At 34.2% G+C, this 26,794-nt stretch overlaps 1 protein-coding gene across 4 annotated transcripts in view; it reads right to left on the reverse strand.

Moving 5' to 3' along the window:
* The window catches only part of pip5k1ba (phosphatidylinositol-4-phosphate 5-kinase, type I, beta a), a 31,404-nt gene that overhangs the window by 3,277 nt on the left and 1,333 nt on the right, over window positions 1-26,794 (reverse strand). The window contains exons 1-12 of one of the 4 annotated variants that reach the window (XM_056466710.1): window positions 19,291-19,782; window positions 18,723-18,786; window positions 16,552-16,620; window positions 11,660-11,790; window positions 10,272-10,389; window positions 8,927-9,079; window positions 5,939-6,235; window positions 4,032-4,225; window positions 1,631-1,711; window positions 1,490-1,538; window positions 1,301-1,385; window positions 1,075-1,215 (exon numbers count right to left, since the gene is read on the reverse strand). In XM_056466710.1, coding sequence (XP_056322685.1) covers window positions 1,075-1,215; window positions 1,301-1,385; window positions 1,490-1,538; window positions 1,631-1,711; window positions 4,032-4,225; window positions 5,939-6,235; window positions 8,927-9,079; window positions 10,272-10,389; window positions 11,660-11,790; window positions 16,552-16,620; window positions 18,723-18,746 — 1,342 coding nt within the window. In that variant the 5' untranslated portion in view covers window positions 18,747-18,786; window positions 19,291-19,782. Of the gene's footprint in view, window positions 1-1,074; window positions 1,216-1,300; window positions 1,386-1,489; window positions 1,539-1,630; window positions 1,712-4,031; window positions 4,226-5,938; window positions 6,236-8,926; window positions 9,080-10,271; window positions 10,390-11,659; window positions 11,791-16,551; window positions 16,621-18,722; window positions 18,847-19,290; window positions 19,783-26,794 lie in introns of those variants that run through there. The other 3 variants (XM_056466708.1, XM_056466709.1, XM_056466711.1) reach the window with 3 other exon arrangements.

A 26,794-nucleotide genomic window follows, 5' to 3' on the forward strand; every position in this document is an offset into this window, starting at 1 on the left:
AAAAAATACATTTAATGTTAACCCATTCTGAAAGTGTACACTTGGCTTAATGACAAGTGGTTTTTTACAGTATTTCATTGATATTTTGATTTCTGCTAGGAGTTTTTTAAATATATTTTAGAAATCAGTTTTAAAAATCAGTCCAAAGACTTTTATAGACAACCTAAGAAGGTTAGTATGTCATTTATTAATTTTTTTCCCTTGCTGTTCACACATTGGCAATAAAGGAAAATCATTACTATTCTCATATACAGTCTCTTCATGTACTGTAATACATTTTTAGATACTCTGCTAAGTATGTACAAACGTACGTACAAAAAATACAAAAACTAAAGTCAAGAATCTTGGTGTGATTCTCGAGTCAGATCTGAATTTCTGTAGTCTGGTCAAAGCAGTAACTAAATCAGCATACTATCAACTCTGGCCTTCCCAAAAAGACAGTCAGACAGTTGCAGCTCATCAAGAATGCTGCTGCCAGGATTTTGACCAGAACCAAAAAATCTGAGCACATCACACCTGTTCTAAGGTCTTTACACTGGCTCACAGTTACATTGAGAATAGATTTTAAAGTATTTCTACTTGTCTATAAATCACTAAATGGCCTAGGACCTCAATACATTACAGATAAGCTCAATGAACCTAACAGATCACTTAGATCTTTAGGATTAAGTAAATTAGAAATTCCAAGAGTTCAAAGCAGGGTGAATCTGCCTTCAGCTTTTACGCCCCCGCTGCTAAAATCAGCTTCCAGAAATGATCAGATGTGCTTCAACATTAGGCACATTCAAATCAAGACTTAAAACACATCTGCTTAGCTGTGCCTTTACTGAATGAGGACTGTGCTAAGCCTGACAGATCGCACTAGTACGTCTTTCTTTCTTTTCATTCCTTTAAAACCTGTTTAAACACATTTTAATCTGTTTTTAATCATCTTTAATTATTTTAATAATTTTTATTTTCTTGTTTCTTTTATTCTTGTTTATGTAAAGCACTTTGAATTACCATTGTGTTTGAAATGTGCGATATAAATAAACTTGCCTTGCCTAGACTTAAGTGAGCTTGCACAGTCAGTACCTGTATCATCGAGGTTTTCAAGGCTTTGTGCTCTTCTTTCATCTTGACTCTCCTCTTTTACTGTCGACAGAACTTCCTGCGAGGCCGATCTACACACATGAATGGAGCTTTTCTTCCGTCTCGAGGATGCACCACGGAGAGCTGTAAGAACAAACAAGTAAATGTTTCAGCTTTTCAACTGATTATCTGAATTCCACTGTAAATAATGAAGCATTGCTTAACTTACGGTGAATCTTTTTAAATACTGTGCTGCCCATAAACTTCAGGAATCTGTCAGCGTAGAAATTAGGTCTATGGACGGATACTGTGTCCTAGTATGCAAAGTTGAACATAGGTATATATATCAAAATGATAAAATAGGCTTATGTACTATAAGAACATAATTTTTCAGTGAATTAACTGAAATAATACATACACCATCATGCACAAGAGCCTTCCATGAGTGCTCAACCTTCTTTATAAATCTATATGTAAAGAACAGAAATCTTCAGTATCCATAATTTAAGCATTAGATAGCATGAGTAATAATTGTCATTTTGTGTCAGGTGATTCACACCTGTAGGACTGCAGGATATCAATGATCCCCAAAAAGATCAGCAACTTCTCATCTTTGTGTTTAGCAGGGATGCCACCCAATCTAGAAGCAAAAAAAAAAACATGATTATTTATTTCAAAACTAATCTAAAGTCAATCATTAAATACACTGGAGGTGGTTTAAAGCACTTATTCTGAAACAGGGGCTCGGGACCCACTAGAGGGCCTCAGCACACTTCCAAATGGTAATCAATATTATTTAAAAGAATTTCAATTATGAAGTTGTATAAAGTAACATAAACTGAAAGGTATTATTTAAATAATATAATAACATATAAATTTGACTTGGGGCTACATGGTGGCTCAGTAGTTAGCACTGTTGCCTCACAGCAAAAAGGTCACTTGTTTAAGTCCCAGCTGTACCAGTTGGCATTTCTGTGTGGAGTTTGCATGTTCTCCCCATGTTGGCATGGGTTTCCCCCGGGTGCTCTGGTTTCCCCCACAGTCGGATGTTTCCCAGTACTTGTTTGCAGCCGGAATGGTATCCGCTGTGTAAAACATATGCTGGATAAGTTGATGGTTCATTCGGCTGTGGTGACCCCTGATGAATAAAGGGATTAAGCCGAAGGAAAATTAATGAATGAATAAATTTGACTCAACAAATTATATTAATAATATTACAAATAATCAAACCTTTTTATATAATTTAACATAAACATTTTTTCAGAATTCTTTAATAAATGTAAAGAGAATAAACAATGTTCAGCATAATTGCTGAATAAAGTCACCATAAATTAAAAAACTGATCTCCTGATTTTTATATTTATATAGTAGTGCTTATTATAAATGATGTATCTGTGCACTTCAGTACTTTGTAAAATCATTTTTTATTAATTTTTATTATTTAGACTGGGATTTTCAGAATACATTGCCGTTCTAAGCTTAGGTTTTTTTTGCCAGCAGATGGCACTGTATAGAATGCAATAATGCATACAATTTTTTTTAAATCGATGCAGATTCATTTTGTGATTTGATTCATCACAGCAGCTCTAATTTTCAGTTATAGTTTACATGAAGTTTCTGTTTATTCTTTTTCCGTTTGATGTTAAATCAAAGTTTTTGTAATTTTGTTTTGTAATGTTTTTAAATGAGGTTTATTCCTGAATAGGCCTAAGACAATAACTGGTTTCAAGGTTTACCACGGCTTGGAAAATTCAAGGTTTTAATGCCGTTAAAATGTTTTGTTATACCGTTCCCAAGGTATATGCAAGGTTTTTAAATGTATTTTATGTGTTTTAAAACTAATGAAGAGTGCAGAAGCCAATGATTTATTTTCATTATTTAGCCTGACATGTTTACTGCTCCAAAATATTATAAATATTTCTTAAAATAAAAAATATTCTGTTTAATGGGTAACAAAGTTTTTTTGTTTGTTTGTTTTTGTTTTACCCAAACATTTAAAAATAATTTATTTTAGAGCAGTAATCACAATACCGTGATGCCGTGAAACCGTGATATTTTTATCCAAGGTTATCATACTGTCAGAAACTTATACCTGCCCATGCGTATTCCTGAATTAGCAATATTGTTATTAATATTCTTTTGGAAACTGTGCATTTTTTGATACATTTTTACTTTGATGAGCAGTAAAACTGTATTATAAAAAAAAAGATTAAAAAAAAATTATTTAAAATAGAAACCTATTGTTTTGTGAACATTCATTCATTTTCCTTTGGCTTGGTCCCTTATTTATCAGGGGTCACCACAGCGGAATGAACCGGCAACTATTACGGCATATGTTTCACACAGCAAATTCTCTTACAGCCACAATGCAGTTCTGGGAAACACCCATACACACTCAAACTACGGCCAATTTAGTTAATCCAATTCACCTATAGTGCATGTCTTTGGACTGTGGGGGAAACCGGAGCACCTGGAGGAAACCGACACGAACACGGGGAGAACACACAGAAATGCCAACCACCCCAGCTGGGACTCAGGGCTTGCTCCCACTAGGTACAATTTCCTTGAACTGTGCTGAAGTGCGGTTGTCCCTCTCCCCTCTCTCCGGACGGCCTGCACTCACACTGCATTTTTACCTACTGAACCTGAGCATGCTTCCGTCATCGATGATGCAACTGTTCAGTTTAACAGGAAGAGAAGCGCTCTTGCTTAGCACTGTGGATATTTCTTTAGTTATATCGTTTTAGTCGTTTGGAATGCAGTGACACACAAATTTTTGCTGAACAAATCCACCACTTTTGACGTTCATAAATAAAAAAAAAAAGATTTGCTAGGTTACCCAAATATACTCAGACTGGCTGACATGTCTTCATGGAAAAACACACAGGAGTGAAAGTTTTCAAAGCATCTTAAATCTTTTTCGGTGTCTTTAAACTGTGAAAGCGAGTTTCTGGACTCACGTGTCGTCATCTGCGTCAGCGACCGGTTCAGGAGCTTTACCGTCTCCTTGAATGGACTCTCTGGCAGTGGAGTAGAGCACCTTCTGTGTCCCCTGACGCCTGCTGTCCCCTCTGCCTCCTCTGCGTATCCTCCTGTCCAGAACGTGAATGCCCAGCAGCAGACTGTAGTCCATGATCTTAAAGCTCTCCAGCACCTGCGCAACAAAACCACAGTTTACCATATTCACAAGACCGGTTTCCATGACTTTTGTTTACTAAATGGCAATTTAGTTTGTCACATTTCACAGTATTAACAAACCATTATCTAACACTGATACTGTAGCTTAATAAACTACTAATTAGCTGTTTATTAATAGTTAGTAAGTTAGGGTACAACTAGCTGTTAGGGTAGAACTAGCTGTTTATTAATATTTGTTAAGTTTGGGTAGAACTACTAATGAACAGTTAATATTTTGGAAATAGGAAGGTCATAAGCCAGTAGTTAATAGCAAGTGTTATGAGATTAAAATTGGTCCTCTCCAGAAAAGTCATAACAATAATCATGGTGAGAAATATGTAAGGAATGATTAAGAATGAGATGTTAAATCACTTGAAAATCATTTGTGTCTAAAAACGTGAGACGTAGTGCTCTGGAATGGTTTTTAAAAAGTGTCTTCTCCGTCATGTTAATGTCAGATAATAGTTTTCATGTCAATTTGCTACTATAAACAGATGCTTGCAAAGCTGCCCCGCCTCCGAGTTCTTCTGATTGGTCCACTGTTTTGAAACTGACATTTTTTGCAACTTACAGTTGAGGATGCATTCAGCGATTCAACAAGAAGAGACCGTACAAGCAACAAGTGTTAATTATGAAAAAGGAACTGTTTGTGCTCAGGGAATTAAGTGCTAGAATTAGGACCATAAAAATTTAGGGCTAGAACCATGGAGCTAGAGCTAGAGTTTCTTTTGGGGTTTTTTTAAAGAGAGAAGAGTGTTTCTACAGGTGGTTTGTCAAGCCCAGTCATCTGTGTGAAGCACACTTCATAAATGCACAATGTTTGTTTGTCTGGTGCAAAATTGATGCAAGTATCAGTTAAAGTGTCCGAGAGCTGAATGAGTGTGTTTTCTACAGGTGGTTTGTCAAGTCCGCTCACCTGTGTGAGGCACATTTAGAATTGCATATATTTAATTGATGAGGGACAATGCGTTTACATTTTAAAAAATTTGACATGGCGTTTTATTAATGTGTGGGGTTCCAATGACATAAGACATGAGAGTAACAGTCACGCATGTCTGTCAATCATGTGTTTACATAAAAAAATTATGCAAAAGTAACACATTAGAATGTAAAAATACATTCTGTGTGAATGCCCCGTAAGGACATGTGTCCACTGAAGTGTTTTGTGCTATAAAAAAACACAAGCGCTGTTCCAAATTCGATCAGCTACAAGTGATTATCGCATTGTCGAAGCTTTTAAAAAACATGCTGAGCATAAAATTCAAGCTTAGCATCACCCTACGCTGCCACTATTTTAAAAATGTGGTGCTTCCTTTGACAACAACAGAAAAAAAGAACAGTGCTTGTGTTTCTGCAGCGCAAAAACACTTCGGTAGGCACGCAAGAATGTTTATCAGCCAATAATAATCAAGCATTCAACAGTCCTTTAGTAGAAAGATAAAAGTAATACAAATATGTGTAAAAAGATACATTGCAAAAGCACTTATACTGTAAATCTTTACATGTAATTTAACATAACAAATGAATATGAACATAACAAATGAAATCATGATAACTGCCACACACGCACAAACAAATCAAAACGCTTTTTAAGATCTATGGACATTGTTGGTATTTTGTCCAATTTGAAGGGTAATGGAAAGCACCAGTTTTAATCTAAAACAGGTCATTGTTCAGAAGCCGGACTCACCCTGCAGTCTCTCTGAAGCGTCTTCATCAAGGCGTTGTATGTGTCTGCATCAAAATAAAGCCCTTCGTGCATCTCCTGGAAGTCCAGATCTTTGAAGGTCGGGGAGCCTTTGGCGCGCTCTTTGCGTGAGGCTCTGCGTTTGTATGTGGAGCCCTTCAGGTCATATTTGTAGTCCATTTTCAAAGATCGAGGCAGAACATTGTTCATCACCACCAGTCGGATGGTCATTCCACCACACTGAATGCAGTACAGACCGTAAAACTTCGGTAAGAGTGTCCTGGGGTTCTGATTCAGATTCTGCAATCAAGACACACAGATTAGGTTTTCAAGCTAGAAATGAACATGAAATATAGATCCATTTATTCTTCATTAAATATAACCTTCTGTTTTGACCAAAATGAGATGTAAAGTCAGGTCCAAAAATTATTCATACCTCAGGGGAAAATAATAATTTCAGGCTTCACTGAATATCATTTATATTAGAATATAAAGAATATAGAATAGAAAGAGTTTTTATTAAATGAAAGAAACTTTGCAAATACTTAAAAACTCTCAGAAAACTCAAGGGTAATATTTTTTCTTAGATTTTTTTTTACAATTAAAAAATTCAAAATTAAATTTTTAAAAAATGTGACTGTGTATGAGTGCAGAACACAAACATAAATGTAAAAAAAACTAACACATTATGAGGGACATGTTTTAAAACAGTAAGATTTTAATGTGTTTAAAAAGAAAGTCTCTTCTGCTCTTCAAGTCTGCATTTATTGATCCAAAGTACAGCAATAACTGTAAAGATCTGATATGATTTTACTATTTTAAAAACAGTGTAATAAAGTTACTGACCTCCTGGCCTTTGGGAAGAAGGAAGCAGAGAACCGACAAAATTTTAAATGATTTTAATAATGAAAAAATTCAAACCGAACCATCAAACTGAAACCAAAAGCAAAACATAAAACATCTAGGGCTGGTCCTCTCTAGTCTTCCACTGCTTTCTCTCCTTCTTTAATAGTCCAGAGCTCAAGGCCAGTGCATGACACAGTTGCTTCATATTATCACTCAAGCACCGACCTCATCCTGTTCCCACAGCTCTCAGGCCCGCCCACTCGCTACAAACAGTCTGAATATATATTTAAATAAAATTTATTCCTGTGATTTCAAAGCTGAAAACTTTTAGCATCAATACTCCATTCACATGATTATTCTGAAATCATTCTAATATTCTTATTTGCTGCTCAAAAAACAGACTTAAGTAGATTTTGTCAGCTTTCTTTGGTGAATAGAACGTTCAGAAGAACAGCACATCTAAAAAACTATAAACTAAAACTAATACCATGTTACATTATGAATGTATTTATCATCATGTCTGATATATTCGAAATATTCAATTCAATTCAATTCACCTTTATTTGTATAGCGCTTTTACAATGTAGATTGTGTCAAAGCAGCTTCACATAAAAGGTCATAGTAAATTGGAACAGTGTAGTTCAGTTTTTAGTGTTTAAGTTCAGTACAGTTTAGCTCAGTTCAATGTGGTTTAATAATCACTACTGAGAGTCCAAACACTGAAGAGTAAATCCAACGATGCGCAGCTCTACAGATCCCGAAATAAATGTTTTTATTTAGATAAGTTCTTTACAAAAGAACAAAAATGATACTGGCTAAGCTTTTGAATGGTACACTGTCAGAAAAAAGGTACACGGTGGTACAAATAATGTTACTCGAGGAACAGTTTTGTACCTTTGTAAAAGTTATACCTTATATGGTACAGAAAAGACCTCTTATGATACTGTATTGTACCTTTTATGGTACAACTGAAATGAAGATACACAATTGTTCTTATATAAAAAGTACAAAAGTGTTGAACAACTCCTTCTTTATTACAAAATCTATGAAAATAAATATTAATGGAAAGGCAAAGTGATTTTATAAATAATTTCCACCTTAAAACATGAATCATCATTTAATAGCATAAGTTTAAAAAATCTCATGAACATTGATTATTAAGTTCTATAATACAAAATAACTGGTAAAACAAAACTATAGGTATTGTAAACTAAACATTTAAGGCATTTTAAATAAATGTTTGGTAAACATTTTTGACACTGTTAGGGCACAAAATGTCTTGTCACTGTGGTGGTACCTTTATGGATCAGATTTGTACCTTTGATGAAAGAACAATATTGTATCTGCAGGTTTTAAAAAACAAAGGTACATTTTATACACCATGGTACAAATCAAGTCCTTAAAGGTACAAACTGCAATGGTACAAATTTATTTCTTTGTCCTAAGGTACTATTCTGTCCCATAAAAAGGTACTGCCCCAGTGACAAGGGTTTGTACCTTCTTTGGTACAACATTGTACCATTTTTTCTGAAAGTGTATAGTAGAGTGTCTAATGTTACAAAGAATTCGGTAACACTTTATTTTGATGGTCCATTTGTGTATTAGTAGACAGTCTGCTTAATATCTGCTCATACTGCTCCTTCAACAGACATTTAACTGACTATAAGAAACTTTGCAAGTACATGTCAACTTAAACTAACCCTAACCCTAACCTAACAGTCTGCTTATAATCTAATGAGAATTAGTTGGCATGTAGATGCAGTGTAACTTATATTGAATAAACGGACCATCAAAATAGTGTGACCAAGAATTCTTATTACAGATAAACGCTGCTCTTTGGATCTGTCTAATCATCGAAGAATCCTGAAAACATGCTCAATACTCAACTTTTAATAATTTATATATTTATTCGACAGCCCTATTCTTTACATTTTATTAATTTTCTGTATTTCTAATGTGACCAGAAACTATGGAGATGTAATTATTCAGGGTTGGAAAATAATTGTTTGTGTCTTACCTAAATATTTTCCAATTACCAACATGTTTCAGATAAAAAAAAAATAAATGAGCTGTTGCTAAAGACCTATTATGTATTGTGCTGTGTCTTCCTGTGTTCTTGTAAGTGTTGTGGATTGTGTGGCTCACCATGTAGTATCCTGGAAGCAGCTTCTGCAGAAATTCAGCTTCTTTGTGCTGCACAGTTTTTATGATGAACTCATCGTCACTGGTTAAATAAAACCATGAGCTGCTCGCTCCGGGGTTCGATAGCTCGATCAGAGGTTCTTTACAAATGGAGTACTGTAGATAAAAGAGATGTATTAATAATGCAGATTCTACAGAAACGACACACACAAATACACTTGCTTGGTTGTGTTTCAGTGTAGTTATTGTTCTCGAAAAACTAAAACTGATAGATAAAAATATAAATAGTAATTTATGTAATAAAACTAATGATAAAAAGTTAAACACTTTAAGTTTATTTATATAATAATTGTATAATAATATGTATATTATAACCATAAATAATATTTTAGAAATATATTTACACAATTCATTAATAATATTATTATACATATTATGAATAAATATGGGCGGCACAGTGGCTTAGTGGTTAGCATTGACGCCTTACAGCAAGAAAGTCGCTGGTTCGAGTCCCAACTGGGCCAGATGGCATTGTGTTGTTTTCCTCACAGTCCAAAGACATTAGTTATAAGTAAATTGGATGAGCTAAATTGGCCGTAGTGTATGAGTGTGTGTGTGAATGTGTAAGTGCATGTAAGGTGTTTCCCAGTACTGGGTTGTGGCTGGAAGGGCATGCGCTGCGTAAAAACTGCTGGAATGGTTGGTGATTTATTCTGCTGTGGCTGAAGGAAAATGAATGAATAAATATTTGAAAAATACAAAAATAGCACAGCATCATTTGTGTTCCCATGACTTTGCACTAATATAACTTATAAGATGCTTTGTTTTAAATGTATTTTTTTTATGTTAGTTTAGATTTTATAAATATTTTTAAATATGTTTATATAATTTTTATTTAAGTCTTATAAAAAGGTACATTTTTTTAGTCTATAGTGTAATATTTATGTTAACAAAATCATAAATAAAACCTTCAAGTTAATTTGTTATATATATATATATATTTTTAGGGTTTTAGTTTCAGTAAAATTTAACAATCCTGGTTTAATGAAAAAATACTTCAAATAATAAAGTGTCAACTTATTTAGCAATAGTATATATTCATTTTAACTCATTCGCATACTCATCCACATCACATTTTAATTAAAAAACCTGGAAAATATGACTTAATGAAACTTCAGTTCAGTAATGCGATTAGATAAAATTATTGTTTTTTTTGTACGAATGCTACTGTTTACTCAGAATGACCTGCCTCTTATCTGGAATTTAAGATTGCTGAAACAATAAACAATGTGCTCATCAGTCATGACTGCATCAGTTCAGTAAGTCTCCTATGTTTTTTTGGTCTTACCAGATAATCGTCTGGTTTAATCCCAAAGAGCTCCCTAAAATAACGGAAAGCCAAAGGCGCATAATTTTTGAAGCGAAAGTCAGGATAATGGTGAGCCGGGGTCAGATTACTGCCTTCGCTGAAAAACAAAACACACAATGACCAAAAACCATTTATCAACCAATCACAACAGACAATAGACTAATTAATAATGCATTAATGGTGCAGTATGTAAGTTTGACGCTCAGTAGTTGAACTAGGTATTGCACTCCTAGTTCAAAAGACATGTTTGCTCGGCTCCTCCTCTAAGGACTGATTCGTTTACGACTGATTCTCGTCTGAGGACAACGCCAACAGGAGCATGCCTGTCAATCAAGCCTAAAGTCTGATTTAAGGCTGATATAAAGTGTGTTCTAAAGAAAAGATTTTTCCTAACCAACACCTGAAATTTCTATTTTAGAATTGGCTTCTATTTCTTGCAGCTGAACAACAAAAAACTAGACAATGATCACCTCAGGTACACCTCATGTGCTTTATTCAGTGTTAAATGCTAATAATGTGAGTTTGAATGCCATTTTACGTGACATTTATTGCCATACTATTGAAAGCAGCAGCAGATAGTTCACCTCAGATCTTGAAAATAAAATAAACCATTTGAAATTGAATTTCAGAACTGTGACTCAGAGCAAGCCAACAAATATCAGATCAGCATGTACATTTAATAATGTTAAAGAGGTTTAATATGTAATAATTAATCATTTCGTTGCAGTGCAGTGAGTGCACATATATTCTGAATGGCTGTGTTTAAATTTCTGTAGTGTTCTGTAAGGTGCAAACAGCCAAATTGCTTTTCACTGCAAATATTGTCAGGTAGTGTGTTGTTAGGACACGGGGTTACAATGTAACTTGCTCACCTAATATTTACGTTTGTAATATTTATATTATTTGCTAATAATAACCACCTAATGTGAAACTCTGAACTCGTGTCTCATTTCGAAGGCTGTTACTGTCCACCAGAATTCCCATTTTCAGTCGTTGACACATATATTGTGAGCCTTCCTGACTGCATCAATCAAATAAGTGGTTTCCACCAAGGCAACCTGTGGTAATTTTCATTTGTGGCTGAACTATTCCTTTAATTGGCTCAACAAGAGTAAACAGTGTCCTAAATTCATAAGATAATTTATACAAAAGTGATTTGATCTCAATAATTCAAACTGATTTACCTGTTGAGTTTCCATTTGCCTAAATTAGGTTCAAATATCATTATTCAAATGTGTCATAATTATATTAAGTAACACCAATGATTTATTAATTGGAGCGTACAGTTGGAACACAACCACAGTATGTCAGTGTTTGAACAAAGTCAGTGAAATCTAGTGTGACAAACAGTACATGGACAATATTACCTTGGTAGAAAGACGCTTTCAACCACGTAGAAGTCCTGCATGAGCACATCTCGGTCTGGTTTGGAGGTCAGATTGCCGACGGTGTAGCCAATGCCGAGCTGAATGGCTCCTCTTAGGGCTTCAGATGTGAGCTGCACACACACACACACACACACAAACACACACACACACACACACACACACACACACACACACACACACACACACACACACACACGCACACACGCACACACACACACACACACACACAGAAAATGAATTAAGAGCAGGCCTCAGAAGCAGAGCACCAGGGACACATATAGGAAAAGCAATCATCATAACATTGAGATAAAGATAATGGCTTATCAGTGCTGAAAACACACATGGGAGGAAATTGAGGACAAGGAAGTTGAGGCGTATGGCCACGTTTAGAGGCCAGGCCCTGAATTTACCAGAAGACATTTACTTCAGTAACTGGAGTCTCACAGTAGTGTGAGCTAATCAGTGATGGGAATAACGATGCTATAAATAAGCAGCATTACTAACGGCAGCGTTATGAACGGCAATTTATTTTTTTAGTAACAAGCAATCAATTGAATTACTGTTTGCCCAGTTACAACACAGTTGCCATAATTGACAATAAAATGTGTGTTACTTTAATTGAGAACACTGAAGCGGTTTTCACGCAAGCAGCGTCTCTCTCAGCCATATGACCGATCTCTTTCTCTGGAGTATATGCGTGTGTGTTTTCGGTGGTAGGGCGGGACACATAACCAACCAGTGATGATTGGTGTGTCTGTGAACTCAGTGTAACTGAGAATGTGATGATTGGCTTAGAGTACATTTTCATCATTTGCCAACCAGAGGCAGAGTAGGACAGGTGTTCACACAAGCACACGCACTGTCAGACGCACACACCAAGGACCAGGAGTCAGAACGATGGCAAATCCAACAAGTTCAAAGGTGTCATTTGCAAACTGGAAATATAAGCACTACTTTTCCCTCCTTGAGGTGAACGGCAAGAATGTTTATGTGTCATGCAATTTATGCCCAGGAAAATAGAGTCTTTCTGCAGTGACAAGTAATTCTAATCTAATGAAGCACCTCACGTGGTCACATGCCGCCACAAAATTAGTGGCTACGCATGTGATTACATGAGCTCTGCTACCAAAGGAGGAGACGAAGCCACGATGTCAAAGCAAGTAAAACTTTCTTCACTGCAAACATTTATTAAACACAATTACTTAGACAGAATTAAACAAAATCATGTCTAGATATGTAGTTGAGGACGTCTCCCACATTGTTCCACAGCAACATTAAAATAGCATAGATTAGTGCACAATGCTTCATGTTTATTTCTTAGTCATTTGACAAATTAGATTTTTTTTTAAAGTAACGCAATAGTTACTTTCCCTGGTAATTAGTTACTTTTGTAACTCAGTTATTAACTATTTGTAAGAAGTATCTAGTAACTATAACTAATTACTTCTTTAAAGAAACATGCCCAACACTAGAGCTAATACATCTAAAACTATACAGTAATGTGTATTATTATTACAGTATTATAGAATAGAAATGATCTGGCAACCAACCACATTGGTGATTGAAAAACTAATCTAAAAACATGCCGATATGATAACATGATATTTTTTTAAAGAATTTTGAAAATTAATTGTGGACTCTAGTTACCATATACTCAAATATAACAATAAACACAAAGCATATTCAGTAACTGTATCACAGACAAAACTTATATATTTAGCAAAAAATAAATAATTAAATGGGTGACGCGGGGGTGCAATGGGTAGCACATTTGCTGGTTTGAGCCTCGGCTGGGTCAGCTGGCATTTCTGTATGGAGTTTGCATGTTCTCCCTGTGTTTGCGTGGATTTCCTCTGGGTGCTCCGGTTTCCCCCACAAGTCCAAAGACATGTGACGTGTGTGTGTGAATGAGAGTGTGTGTGTGTGTGTGTGTGTGTGAATGAGAGTGTATGGATGTTTTCCAGTGATGGGTTGTGGCTGGAAGGGCATCCTCTGCGTAAAAACATATGCTGGATAAGTTGGCAGTTCATTCCGCTGTGGCGACCCCAGATTAATAAAGGAACTAAGCCGAAAAGAAAATGAATGAATGAAAAAAATAAAATATATATAATCAATAAATTAATTAAAATGCATTTTCCATGTTTATGGAATTTAATACTGTACTCTATGTTTCTTTTAGCTTTAGCTTTTTTAGGGACTGTTTATGTGCCATTGACATGACAATGAAATGTTTTTTCATCATATTATGGCCAAAGAAATAAAGAAATTAAATCTTTTAGTTACATATAATTTTTTTCTATGTCTGTAATATAAATTCTTCATACATCTAATTTGATGCTGTTTTTGGACTTTTACGTTTTAGACATTATATTCCTTTTCTATTACTTTATGTCAACAAACATAACCAAGTGTGTGATTTATAAGAGAAGTAGAATGACGTAAGAGGGAACCAGAGATGAATTAATAAAACAAAAGTATAGGGAACAATGTAGCAGTTGTCATGTTCACTACTTTGTGGAGAATTCAGTTTTTATTATATTTTTTTATGTTACATATATATTTTAAACATAAATCATGATATTGAATTAGTCTGTTAGCAGAAATTATTATTCCATGATTTACGCATGACTTTATTAATGAAAATGTTATATTGTTACAACAGTCATGACTATAGACATATAGACTAGATATCACATACGGACCCTGAGCATGTGTCAATGGCGCTGCCACATTTGTTCAGTGCTCCCAGGACAAGACAGCGTGTCAATGTAAAGATGCAGATTTTTTAGCGCTGTGTACGGATGTAGTAATGAGTAAACAAAGAAAACAAAGCATAAACGTAGAACAGTTCATAGGTAAGATTTAGTTTTTTACGATTTTGTATATTATGAACATTTGTGGTAAACAAGTAACGTTATTGATGATAATAGTCTCTTACTGCATTCACCATAAGGCAAAGTAGCAACAACTTGCACTAAATTCTAGGCTTATGCTAGTTTTGTTGAATAAAATAAGCAAACAATGAAAAAGAAATATGTCAGCTAAGTGAACGGGCCGTTCATAACGGGGATTCATTCACAAACGAATCACTTGCTCCGTTAGAATGATAAGTGAAAGCATGAGAGGGGCTGTGTTTCAGGACACGGATTAGATCAAATTTAACAGGGAGGGAGGATAATACACTTCCATGCACACAAACACACTTTGTCAGCAATGTCCATGCGGTCACTTATCCATCGATGTAGAAAAGTGATGTAAAATTTTTATTTTTGTAATTAAAAAAAAAATTGCATACTGACCACCGGGAAAACTCCAGATCATAGATATATGTATTTATTTGTATATATCTCTGGCTCTGGATGGCCAGTCCTCCATTGCACCTTGGTCCTGCATTAATTTCAAAGGAGCGTTACCCTGTAATGGCAGCTCTATTGACGCATTCCTTCCAATTGACATTTACAGCGTAGGTGACATCTAATGTAAATGTCTATGAGGCATTATTAGTGAATCCGTTTCTATAACAATAATTGTGTTGTGGTCATTAAGGAGTTAAAAACTATAGATGTTTTATAAGTGTGTAAATAGTATCATGTTGTGCGACTTTGTTCCCTCAATCCAAATTATCCTCTGTTTGTTCACTTACAGTATTTCTATCCTGGAAGTGACACAAATCCCTAAACCCTGCAAGCCAGTTAGTGGGCAAACATCCAATGTGAATATCCCTAATATCCTAAAATCATGAGCCTCCTGTTCATGTTACACATTGCATGGCGCATGGCTATACTGTGGTCACTGTTATGTAACAGTCAACAGGAAAACAGTATTTCAGACCACAAGTATGACAAATCAGAGTGGGATATGCAAAAATCAAATCCCACTAAATCCCAAAGGAGCTCACAGCACAAACACTACATTGTGCCACAGAGAAAAATGTCGGGTTGAGCAAAAATATTGCACACTAAGGCCTAGAGAAATGAAAAATGAGAGCTCTTTTTAATATCTCAGTCTTTTTGCCAACACATAAATGATATTAAAAACAAAAGAAATGCTAAACCCTTTAGAAGAGCTATGCTAAGCTAACGTTCATTTCAAGAGAGATATACTCTTAATGTATTGACTCTTACTGACATACTTTTAATACTTATTATAATATAATATAATATAATATAATATAATATAATATAATATAATATAATATAATATAATATAATATAATATAATATAATATAATATAATATAATATAATATAATAGGGTTTGGCGACATGGCAAAAATGCAATCTTGATAATTATTTTCCATATTGAATGATAACGAAATATATTTCAATATAAGTTGTTAATGCTTCCAGATTTAAAAATGTATCCCAACAATGACTGAAGCCACAAAAATTCGACAGTCCATTAAATGGCATAACATATTTTTGGCCGATAAATCTTCGGTGGCCAAAAATTTGTTACATCTCGAATGTATCTAACTCGATACATCTCGGAAATTCGATACATCTCCAATCTCTACATCTCGGTGGCTGAAAATTCGATATCAACACACTTTTAGGTTCCCATTGTAGCATTTCTGCTATGGCTCTTAGATCAATATAGAGTAAAAAAGTCCACAGCTTATCATTGTTATTGACAAAAATTTTATAGTGATTCGATATTATATAATTTATCGGACCAGCCCTATAATGAAAGTGTATTTTCTAAAATATTTTGAGAAGATAATTCCCCATCTTCTAACATCTATAAAAATTGTATTTATTTTTGTGCTCCATCAACCAATAAAACTTAATTTGGAATCAAATTAGAAATAAATTAATTCATATCTTTATCACTGCTAACTAAAGATAAATCATTGTTCTACATTCTACATACCTTTTTGTGGTCTTTTCCCACAGTTTTTTGAGGTCTTTCACCTCCGGGCTCATCTGCCGTTGCACTCATCTGTGATTAAAATTAAACATACAAAACGAACATTGATTAAAATCACAAATAAAAGTCTAATATGAGCATATGAATGTGAATATATATATAGCTACAGTAGCTTCAAACTGTGAGTGTTTTGCACGTTATCAAACAGGAAATGAAGTTCCTGTTCTTGGTAAAACTCAAAGCTGCTGATGCAAGAGACGCAACTTTAAAGCAGCTTATCATTAGCGATATGAGAATCCTGTTTCCTACTGACACAAGTTTAGCGTTTCAGTTTAACCGTAGACGTACAATGCAGCAAATAGGATATATTATCTCAGGAGAGTTAGAGAAGTTGTAGTTCTGCTTATTGACAGGATGTTGGTAACAAACAAAGGATGGAAAACATGCAAAATTAAATACTTTTCCTCTTTACACACAATGGCAGCACTCTATAAATAATGCTGTAAACAGCCTGGGGTATCATAAAAAGCTGTTCGTGTAAATGAGTGAGTGTTACAAAAACGTGCAGTTCTCATTTCACTCAAAAGATTGATGGATTGATGACAACAGATGGAAAATGGATAGATGAATAGATAGACAGATGGATGGATGGATGGATGGATGGATGGATGGATGGAAAAATGGATAGATGATGGATAGACAAATAGGTTGATGAATGGATGGATAAATAGATAGATGGATTGATGGATGGATGGATGGATGAATTGAAGAGCAATAAATAGATGAATGGATGAATGGGTAGATGAATAGATGAATGCAAGTATGGATGATAAATGGACAAAACATGGATAGGTGTAGGGATGGATAGATGGCTGGCTGGATTGATGGATGGAAAAGACAATAATGGATGGATAGATGGATGGATGGATGGGTGGATGGATGGATGAATGGAAGAGACAAATAAATGGATGAATGGGTAGATGGATGGATGAATGCATGTATAGATGATGGATGGACAAAAAATGGATGGATGTATGGATGGACAAAAAATGGATAGATGATGGATGGACAAATAGGTGGATGAATGGAAGGATGAATGATAGATAGATGTATGTATGGATGGATGAATGAATGGAAGAGACAAATAAACAGATGAATGGGAGAATGGGTAGGTGGATGAATGCATGTATGGATGATAGATTGAAAAAAAAATGAATGGATTTATGAATGGACAAAAAATGGATGGACAAATAGGTGAATGAATGGATGGATGGAGGAATGAATAGATTGATGGACAGATAGATGAATGGATGGATGGAAGTAGCAAATAAATAGATGGATGGATAAATGGATAGATGGATGGATAGACAGACAAACAAATGGATGGACAAAAATGGATGATGGATGGAAAAATAGATGGATGGATGGGTGGATGGATGGATGGATGGATAAACAAATATATAAATGGATGGGTGGATGGATAGATGGATGGATGGATGGACAGACAAATAGTTGGAAGAATAGATGGATGGAAGGATGAATAGATGGACAAATGGATGGATGCACGTATGGACAAATATATAGATGATGAATGGAAGGACAAATAGTTGGATGAATTGAAGGATGGAAGGAAGAATTGATAGACAGACAAATAGACAGGAAGATGAAAGGATGTATGAATGTTTGGATGGATGGACAAATATAGATGGTTGAATGGAAGGATTGTGATGGATGGATGGATGCAGATGGGTGTACAGATGAATAGCAAAGTAGATGTGTGAACGGATGGATTACTGACAAATTGCATTGTCAGATGGATAGATAGATAGATGGATGGATAGACCAACAAAAGACAATAAATAACAATAATAATGCCATAATTCATTGAAGTGTCATTTTCTATTTGCATGATTTTATCATTGGCAGTTTTTAATTTATTTTTATGTTTTGACACAACTCAAACAAGTTCTACACTGGATATGCGAGCATTCAGATTTACCATTTATGCTGCATTTAATACTACTTTTAGGGTTAAAACAGTTACTTTTCCAAATTAATATGCAAAAAAAGTTAGTACTTTAAGACTACATGTTATTACTCTACGACACTGTAGACAAAGTACAGTACGTTGTTCCTTTAAAGCAACTAGTTCTTAACTAACCTCTTATCCTTACCTTATAAATTGCACTGTTGTTCATTAAAGTCCCTGCATATCCAGCCTAAAATGACTCCAGACGTCTAGGACAGGAAGAATAAATAGCTCATGAGTAGGAGTCAGGGGTCTGTCAGTGACTGATACTGAAAGTGAAAGACACGGGCAAAGGAAATAAAGTGCAAATGAAAGCAAACAATGATGGAAAGAATATGTTTATGACGGTTATGGAATAAGTAAACGATTAAGGTTATTTTTAAGCAGCTAATGCACTGTGCGAGGCTCAATCATTCCAGAAGCGACAGTTCACATGCCCACACACCACTGCCGGCGTTATAAAACAGACTCTGCAAGATATTCAAATCCACTGGCTGATGTACACACTGTAGCCTTTTCCAGTTAATAAACTCAACAAACTCGTTTCTCTGCTGAAAGGAGAAAGAGTTGCTAGTTAGCAAATGTTGAGAATTATTACAGGTTTTGATTAGTCTACCACACATACATGAAAAAGTAGCTGAAAGTAGATGCCAAGTAGAGCTGGAGACCCCATATTTGGCTGCTAAGAGAAATGAGAAATGAGTTGTACATACCTCGGTGACACTAACTGCAACAAACCAGCACAGCAACTAGTTGGGAAAGTGGCTCAAAGCTCTTTCTGTACTCGCAGTAACCGCTAATATCAAATAAGACGGATTTGCGATTAATCACGAAATCTTTCTTAAGGCCGGCTGTTCTTCCAAAGGCTCTGCCCACAAAACAAACAAACAATCGCAGGCAAGTGCGTAAGAGTCCTGATTCTCGAGGCATGGCTGAGAAGGAAAAGAGGATATTGCTTAATCGCTATTGTTTTCAGGGTTTTTGCTGATTTGCTTGTATCTGTGTCAGGGCTGCAGGTGATCAGATATACAGCAGGCAGAGTTATAAACGCTGAGCCCTGTTATACTTTGTACATTAACCGGTTTTATGAGCAACTTCAGACGTTTTAGCACTGAACTGACAGATAATACTGCTATACCTTTAGGGTGTTACCATTCTTTCTTTTTCTTCTGCACAAAATGTAAAGTACATGCTAGGCCTGCCCGGCTGCAGGATATTGGAAAAATCTGACATTACGATATTTTATTTTGCTGCGATATATATTGCAATTTGAATATAATTCGCTTTATTTGGAAAGATTTCATTAATTTAGATCGACTGGGATGATCATGAATTTTTCTATGCAGTGTATCTGCATAAATTCCAATAAATTCCAATCAAAAATAAATAAATAAGTCCTTTATGATTTTGGGGGGGGGGGGTTTTGAGAGGGGGGAGGGGGTAGTGTAACAGTTTTCAAGTACAGAAATGTAACAATCAAATGTAAAATATCATGGTCATTCTATAAATAATAAAAAGATATATATATATATTTAATACCTTTTAGGGCTGGGCGATTTGGCCTACTATCAAAATCCCGAATAATTGAACATTTTAACTCGATTACGATTAATGAACAACTATTTAATTTTTTTTTACATGATAACACTTTATTTTGGTCCATTTGAGTATAAGTAGACTGTCTGCTTATTATCTGTTGATACTGCTCCTTCAACAGACATTTAACTGACTATAAGAAACTTTGCAAGTACATGTCAACTTAAACTAACCCTAAACCTACCCCTAACCCCAACCTTACGGTCTACTCATAACCTAATGAGAATGAGTTGGCAATGTAACTTAAATTCAACAAAAGGACCATCAAAATAAGTGTGACTTTTTATTTTTTGCCCTCAAGTTTTGTACAGTAAATATGCTCACATATTACAAGTAAAAGATGTTTTAGTGAAGGGTGCATTACTTGATTAAAACAAAATTAAGGAAACACACACTATCTATGATTATTTATTATGATTATTAACGTTGAACAACTGAAGTTAAAACACACATTGCCATATTTCCTTTTTCTTAAGGAGTGAAAATAATAAACTTTCACTTTTCGAAACAAAATGAAAGAGTTTTTCATATTAAAAGTAGAAAATAACCAGTATCTTTTCTAAATAAAATAACTCTTGCATTTCCTGTAAATAATTTTTTAAACAGTGCATTTCTTGCATCTCCTGTAAACAAATATATGTAAAATAACTGAAAATATGCCATCTCAAAGCATCTCGAGCACAGCTTCCAATCATCATCAGTGTAGTGTAAATGTGTGAAGTGTAGTTACATTTTTTGAGGGATGCACGGGTTTGTTCTCTTCAGAAACCTATGGGTGACGTCACGGATACTACGTCCATATATTTTACAGTCTATGCATTTACCACAGCTTTCTGACTTGCTTCCACAAATATCAGATGTTTTCTTAACATTTTCTGTGCATTTATTTTGTTATTGAGATGAAAAGGCTTAACACATAACTACATAATCATATAAACTTAGGGTGCCCAAAGTTGTTTCTGGAGGGCCAGTGTGCTGCAGAGTTTAATTCCCATCCCAATTAGACACACCTGAACCAGCTAATCAGGCTCTTTATAGGTATACTACGAACAGAGATCTTCTAAACTATATAGAGATGAAAATCTGTGTATTACTCACCATTGAAAAAGCATAACAGACAACATAGGTTCCACAAGGCACCTCACTGGTCACTGGTTAATGGTCAATGTTTACAGTTGACAGGTCTAGCTGTCATCTCATTCCTTACCCTGCCTTCTCTTAAACAATTACCTTTTTATTTGGGTAAAATATACATTTGATTCACCATGAACATGTTTTTTAGTAAAAGGTTAGTGAACAGACTTTCGATTGAATAAATGTTATTTCCTCACAAAAGCTGTTTATTTCCTGTAGTGACGCCTCTCCTCCATTGACTTCCATAAAAAAGGTGGTCTCCTTCCTCATGTACTACCATTAGCATTAGCTGTTTTGCCTTTTGGCTAATGATTTCTGGCTTGTCTTCTTTATAAGCTTCCAACAGGTGTTTTGAAGCAAGTTGAAGTTAAACTCTGCAGGACGCCGGCCCTCTAGTTTGAGCACTTCTGATTTAAAATTTGCAACATGGATATCACAACTAAAATATGTCCAAATTCCGATTGCTTCTAAGGGAAAAACAACAACAAATTTTCATTGAGACAAAATTATGAACATTTTCCAGTCTCGTGTACATGAGTGCAATTAGTGTATCTGTAGTTCACTTAACAGCCACCAGTGTTGTTGACAACAATTGGTTCTAAATTTTACATAGAGATATAATAAAGGGAAAAATGTTATTGCACATTAACCTTTACTAAAAATCACAATTGCCTGGCTGATCTTTTGTCTATAAATTATAATTAAAACAAAAGATGTAATTTTGCTTATAGTGTTGTAAGGAACAAAATTCAATCAACAAAATTGGTTGCACAGCAACACCTTATCAACTATCCAGCTCAACTTAGGACATTGATGATGTGTGAGAGACGGCTTGTTTTTTTTTTACTCAGACCACAAGGTAACATCTGAGTAGCCATTTATAACACCTTATCAACCACACAGCCACACAACACTACTTAACACACTGCTAAAATATACTTCCTTATTGTCATTGCATAAGTGTTCTCAATGACTTACTGAATAAAGTCTTATACACAAAGTAAGTGAATGTGCCATAAGCTTTTAAAGGTCCTGTAAGGTTGTAAATAAGCAGTTTTACAATGACTATAAACTTGAAAAGAATTATACTAGCTAAAGAAATGTGGCGTTGTGCAACAACATATGTAAAAATGTTTATCTAAATATAACTTTTGAAAATCGAATAAAAATGTAATACTAGCTGATATAACTGTTCTCAGAAGATTGTAATATGTCTTGTAATAAAATAACAGAAGCTTGCTTTTAGAAACCCTACAAGGACCAAGGCTTTCCCAGTTTAGATTCTCTGACCCTTAATTCCAACTCTCATGACCCATTGATTGCATAACTAATCTGGAATGAATATGTTATCAGTATGGGTAGACTTAAGAAAAAAAACAAGCTAATCTATAAATCTCTTACCACACAACTGTTTGTCTGACACATACATGGACAATCTCCAAGACTGGCGATATATAAAAACGAGATGTTCTCTCAAAGGCCTAATCATATTTTTCACACTGATCTGCCAGAAATAAAGATATTTTCAAGCCAAATCACTGGATGGCAGGATCAGCAGGAATGAAATATCCTCAAATCCTAAAACCTATCCAAAATAGCCTAATTAAAAAAAAAAAAAAAGCCATATCACATCATGATTACATCACAACACTCGGCTTGGAGTGAAACAATAGGGCTTTATTAGCGGGCAGAGGCGTGGATTCAGGCAAAGAAGTGTAAGGACTGTTTGCATTTGGCGTGGAGTGAGGGGAACGCAAATGACACATGAGTCATGACATCAACTGATCACATGACCTGCTCGGATCGCCTCTGTAAACACAGGACACCTATAAAACAGAGCACGCGCCTTAGAATTCAATGGAGGACAGTAGCCATTGCAGATAATGCTATTGGAAGCTGCAGTGTAAACAAATGAAATGAAAGCAAAAAAAAAAAAAAGACTTACACATTCGAATGCCTTGTTATATAATGGCAAATCTGAAAAACAATAATTGAATCTTTCATTGACGCAATTTCATGTAATTTCAACCTCATGTTTTATTTATTTTTATGTGAGGTTGTTTACATCCTTAGCCCTGGGAATGTGGGATTTTACATAATGCCTCATGTTATACAAGAAGGAGGATTCAGAGAAATCCCAGTTTACAAGCAGTAATTATGAGTTGTACAATGGCGTGAAGCTTTTCAAGTTGGGATACAGTAATTACAGTAATTACGACATGGCTTGAGCATTACATTTGCTTAATGAGATGAAGCGACTAACTTTCTTTTCTGGAAATATAGTGCTAGCTTGAAATTTACTATCTATACAGTTGTCGCCAACTTTTTTGAAAGTGAGAGCTAATTCGGGGCTACCGATAAATGTGAAGGGCTACCACTTTGATACTTCTCAAAAAACAAATTTGCTCAATTTACATTTAATTATTTGTTATTATTAATAATTATTGATATTCATCTATGTGAAGACACTGATCATGTTAACGATTTCTCACAATAGTTGTCAACAATGATTTAACAAGGTAGGAAACAGAGAAATATCAATATGCACCACTTTATTTCTATAAATCTCTGCAAGTATTTACATTTTCAAATGATCCCTTCTACAATATTTTCACTAGCCACTAATAATTTTAACAAATCTTGCATTACAATGTACCACATTTGTCAATCAATAGTGTAACATAAATCATCTTTCAGATTTTACTGAAATTATCACCAAATCTACAGCATTTTTAACATAGCCGACACTCTTATAACCATTGTAGTTGCCCTGAGTTGGAAATCGGAGAGAGTGGAGATTATATTCGTTCTAGTCTTTAAGCACAGTTTTGCTTTCCTGTCTGAAAATGCCTTGTTTTTCTAATCAAAAATGTGTAGTTTTAAATGAGTCTTCAGTTGCTTTTCGGGGTTTCAACGGTCTCGTGAAAAAAGACTGCTGTTTTCACTAACCTTCCTTTAGTTTGTGGACTTTTTCCACTTCTAGTGCACTGCCTGGTCAGTAGTTAGCATGATAACGTTTGCTTGCATGACACATTCTAAAATGTCTCTTAACATTGTGCCACTTTGCTGTCATCAAATGAAGTAAAAAAGAACTCTTCCTCCTATTCAATGTGAAAATAGTGTTTTTTCTTTTTTCTGCCATGTTTTTTAAATCATCTCCTCTCCTTTACTGCACCCACAACCATTGCTGTGAAGACCAGCTCACTCTAATATGAAATATTTTATAAAACATTTTTTTTAGATACAACTTTATGATTTGAACTAAATTTTTAAAACAAATTTTTTTTCAAATCTACACCAATGCAAGTGTAATTTAAAAAGAAGAGCTACAAAAAATATTAGATGCAGCTTACTGGTAAGTGGTGCTATGGTGAGCTATTTAATAACATAAAACTCTAATGCTCATCAAAAGTTTGATTTATTCAAACAAAATTTTGAGAAAAAAACAGTAACACTGCAAATTATTATTCTTAATTTAAATATCTGCTTTGTGTGACAAAATAGCTATTTTAATTTTAATTTTAATTTAAATTACTATTTTTAATGTAATTCATTTGTGTATATACAAATCTATGTTTACTAGTGCTGCTCAATGTATCGTTTCAGCATCAATATCGCAATGAGATCAGTCGCAATAGTCACATCGCGAGTATATGCAATGTTGAGTCTGGATTATATTTGATCATTTCGCAAGTGTTTTTTGAGGCCTGTGACTGTGTGAGGGTACCACTTTTTGTCCCATTTGTAACTTTGACAAATTAATAGCAATTAAATTTATTTAATTGTTTATCAAACAAAGACTTTGCAATATTATTTTACCTTTGATTATTCAATTACTGTATAACCGAATAAAGTCTGACTCCTCGGAAAACCAAAAAACGATGTTAATTTAATTTGTATATTTTTCTTCATTGAATTTATCTATACATGTATATTGTTTATTATATTTTATGCAGATACACTCACTTACAGAATCCTCCTAATCAATCTTAAATGATAAATTCTTTCTAAATAGTTATTCAATTCATCTAGTGAAATTGTATTCATATCGCACAATAAAAAATATTGCAATGTTAGATTTTTCCAATATCTTGCAGCTCTAATGTTTACCATCATTCATTTAATTTTAAGTTGTTCTGATAAAAAATATTTTGGGTTCAGTTGAGTTAATTTTGTGTAGAATAAATGGTGAATTATTATTATAATAAATACAATCTATTATTAGTTGGTATAACACGACTGATCAATGGTTTTCTGTGGTCAAATAGTTTTGCATAATGACGTAAAATGATAATTGACCAGTGTTCCTCAAATGCAGTTTCACGTCATTCTGTGTTTCTTTTTATTTTACAAAACAAATTAGCTTCACCGCAAATCATGTATCTACAGTATTAGCCTTGTATTAAGTTGTATAACACATAGCACAACATGAACCATTTCAAGGACCAGTGTGACCAGTGACGGGTTAATTACTTCAAATAATTTCATTTTGTTTTTATTAAACTGTATTTACTTTACTTTTCTAAAGACTTGGTCTGAAACATAATTTAATTACTCAATATTTAATATTATGTAATATTTATGTAATCAGTATCACATAAAATCCTTATGAATCCCAAAAGAAACTAGAAATTCCTCAAATTTGAATCAAACAGGACCTTTAAGCTTTATTAAAACATTAATACTTACAAAAATCAAAACATTATGTATGAAAACAATTGAAAGTAATGACACCATACTTCATGCTGTATATATTTTAGAGCTACACAATATATTGTTTCAGCATCAATTTCGTAATGTGCCTGTCCACAATTGTCACATTGCAGGATCTGCAATGTCAAGGGATTTTCCACAGTTGAAATCATACATGATTTGTGGATTCACTGCAAAATATTACTAAAAAAGCCAACAAATTTATCCCTTGCATTTGTTTTGAAGACATTTCAAGCCCGTTTAAAACATTCAGGAAAGAAATTAAAATGCTTTCAAATTTAAGAAAGATTATATGACGTAGACTATACAGTTATATTTTACATTTGTTTATTGTTATTTTGCCTGCTAGACTCCCAGAAAACCATAAAATTCTGTGCATTTCATTTGCATCTTTGCTTCACTGTATATATATATATATATATATATATATATATATATATATATATATATATATATATATATATATATATATATATATATATATATACATATATATATATGTCAGTGCTAGTGATTTAGTTTATTTATATTCATACAGATGCACTAAAATACAAAATCATCCCAATCAATTTAAAATGATGAATTATGAATTATTTCCAAATAGAGCCATTCATTTCATCTGGTGAAAGTATACTCAATATCACAATATGTATCGCAGAAAAATAAAATAACGCAATGTCAGATTTTTCCAATATCGTGCAGCCCAAGTATCTACACAATTCATTGTTTCTTGAGCATGTGTGCAATTATTGTACAAATCCAACCTTTTCAGTT

Source organism: Danio aesculapii, chromosome 10 (assembly GCF_903798145.1).
Source record: "Danio aesculapii chromosome 10, fDanAes4.1, whole genome shotgun sequence".
NCBI classification, from domain to species: Eukaryota; Metazoa; Chordata; class Actinopteri; order Cypriniformes; family Danionidae; genus Danio; species Danio aesculapii.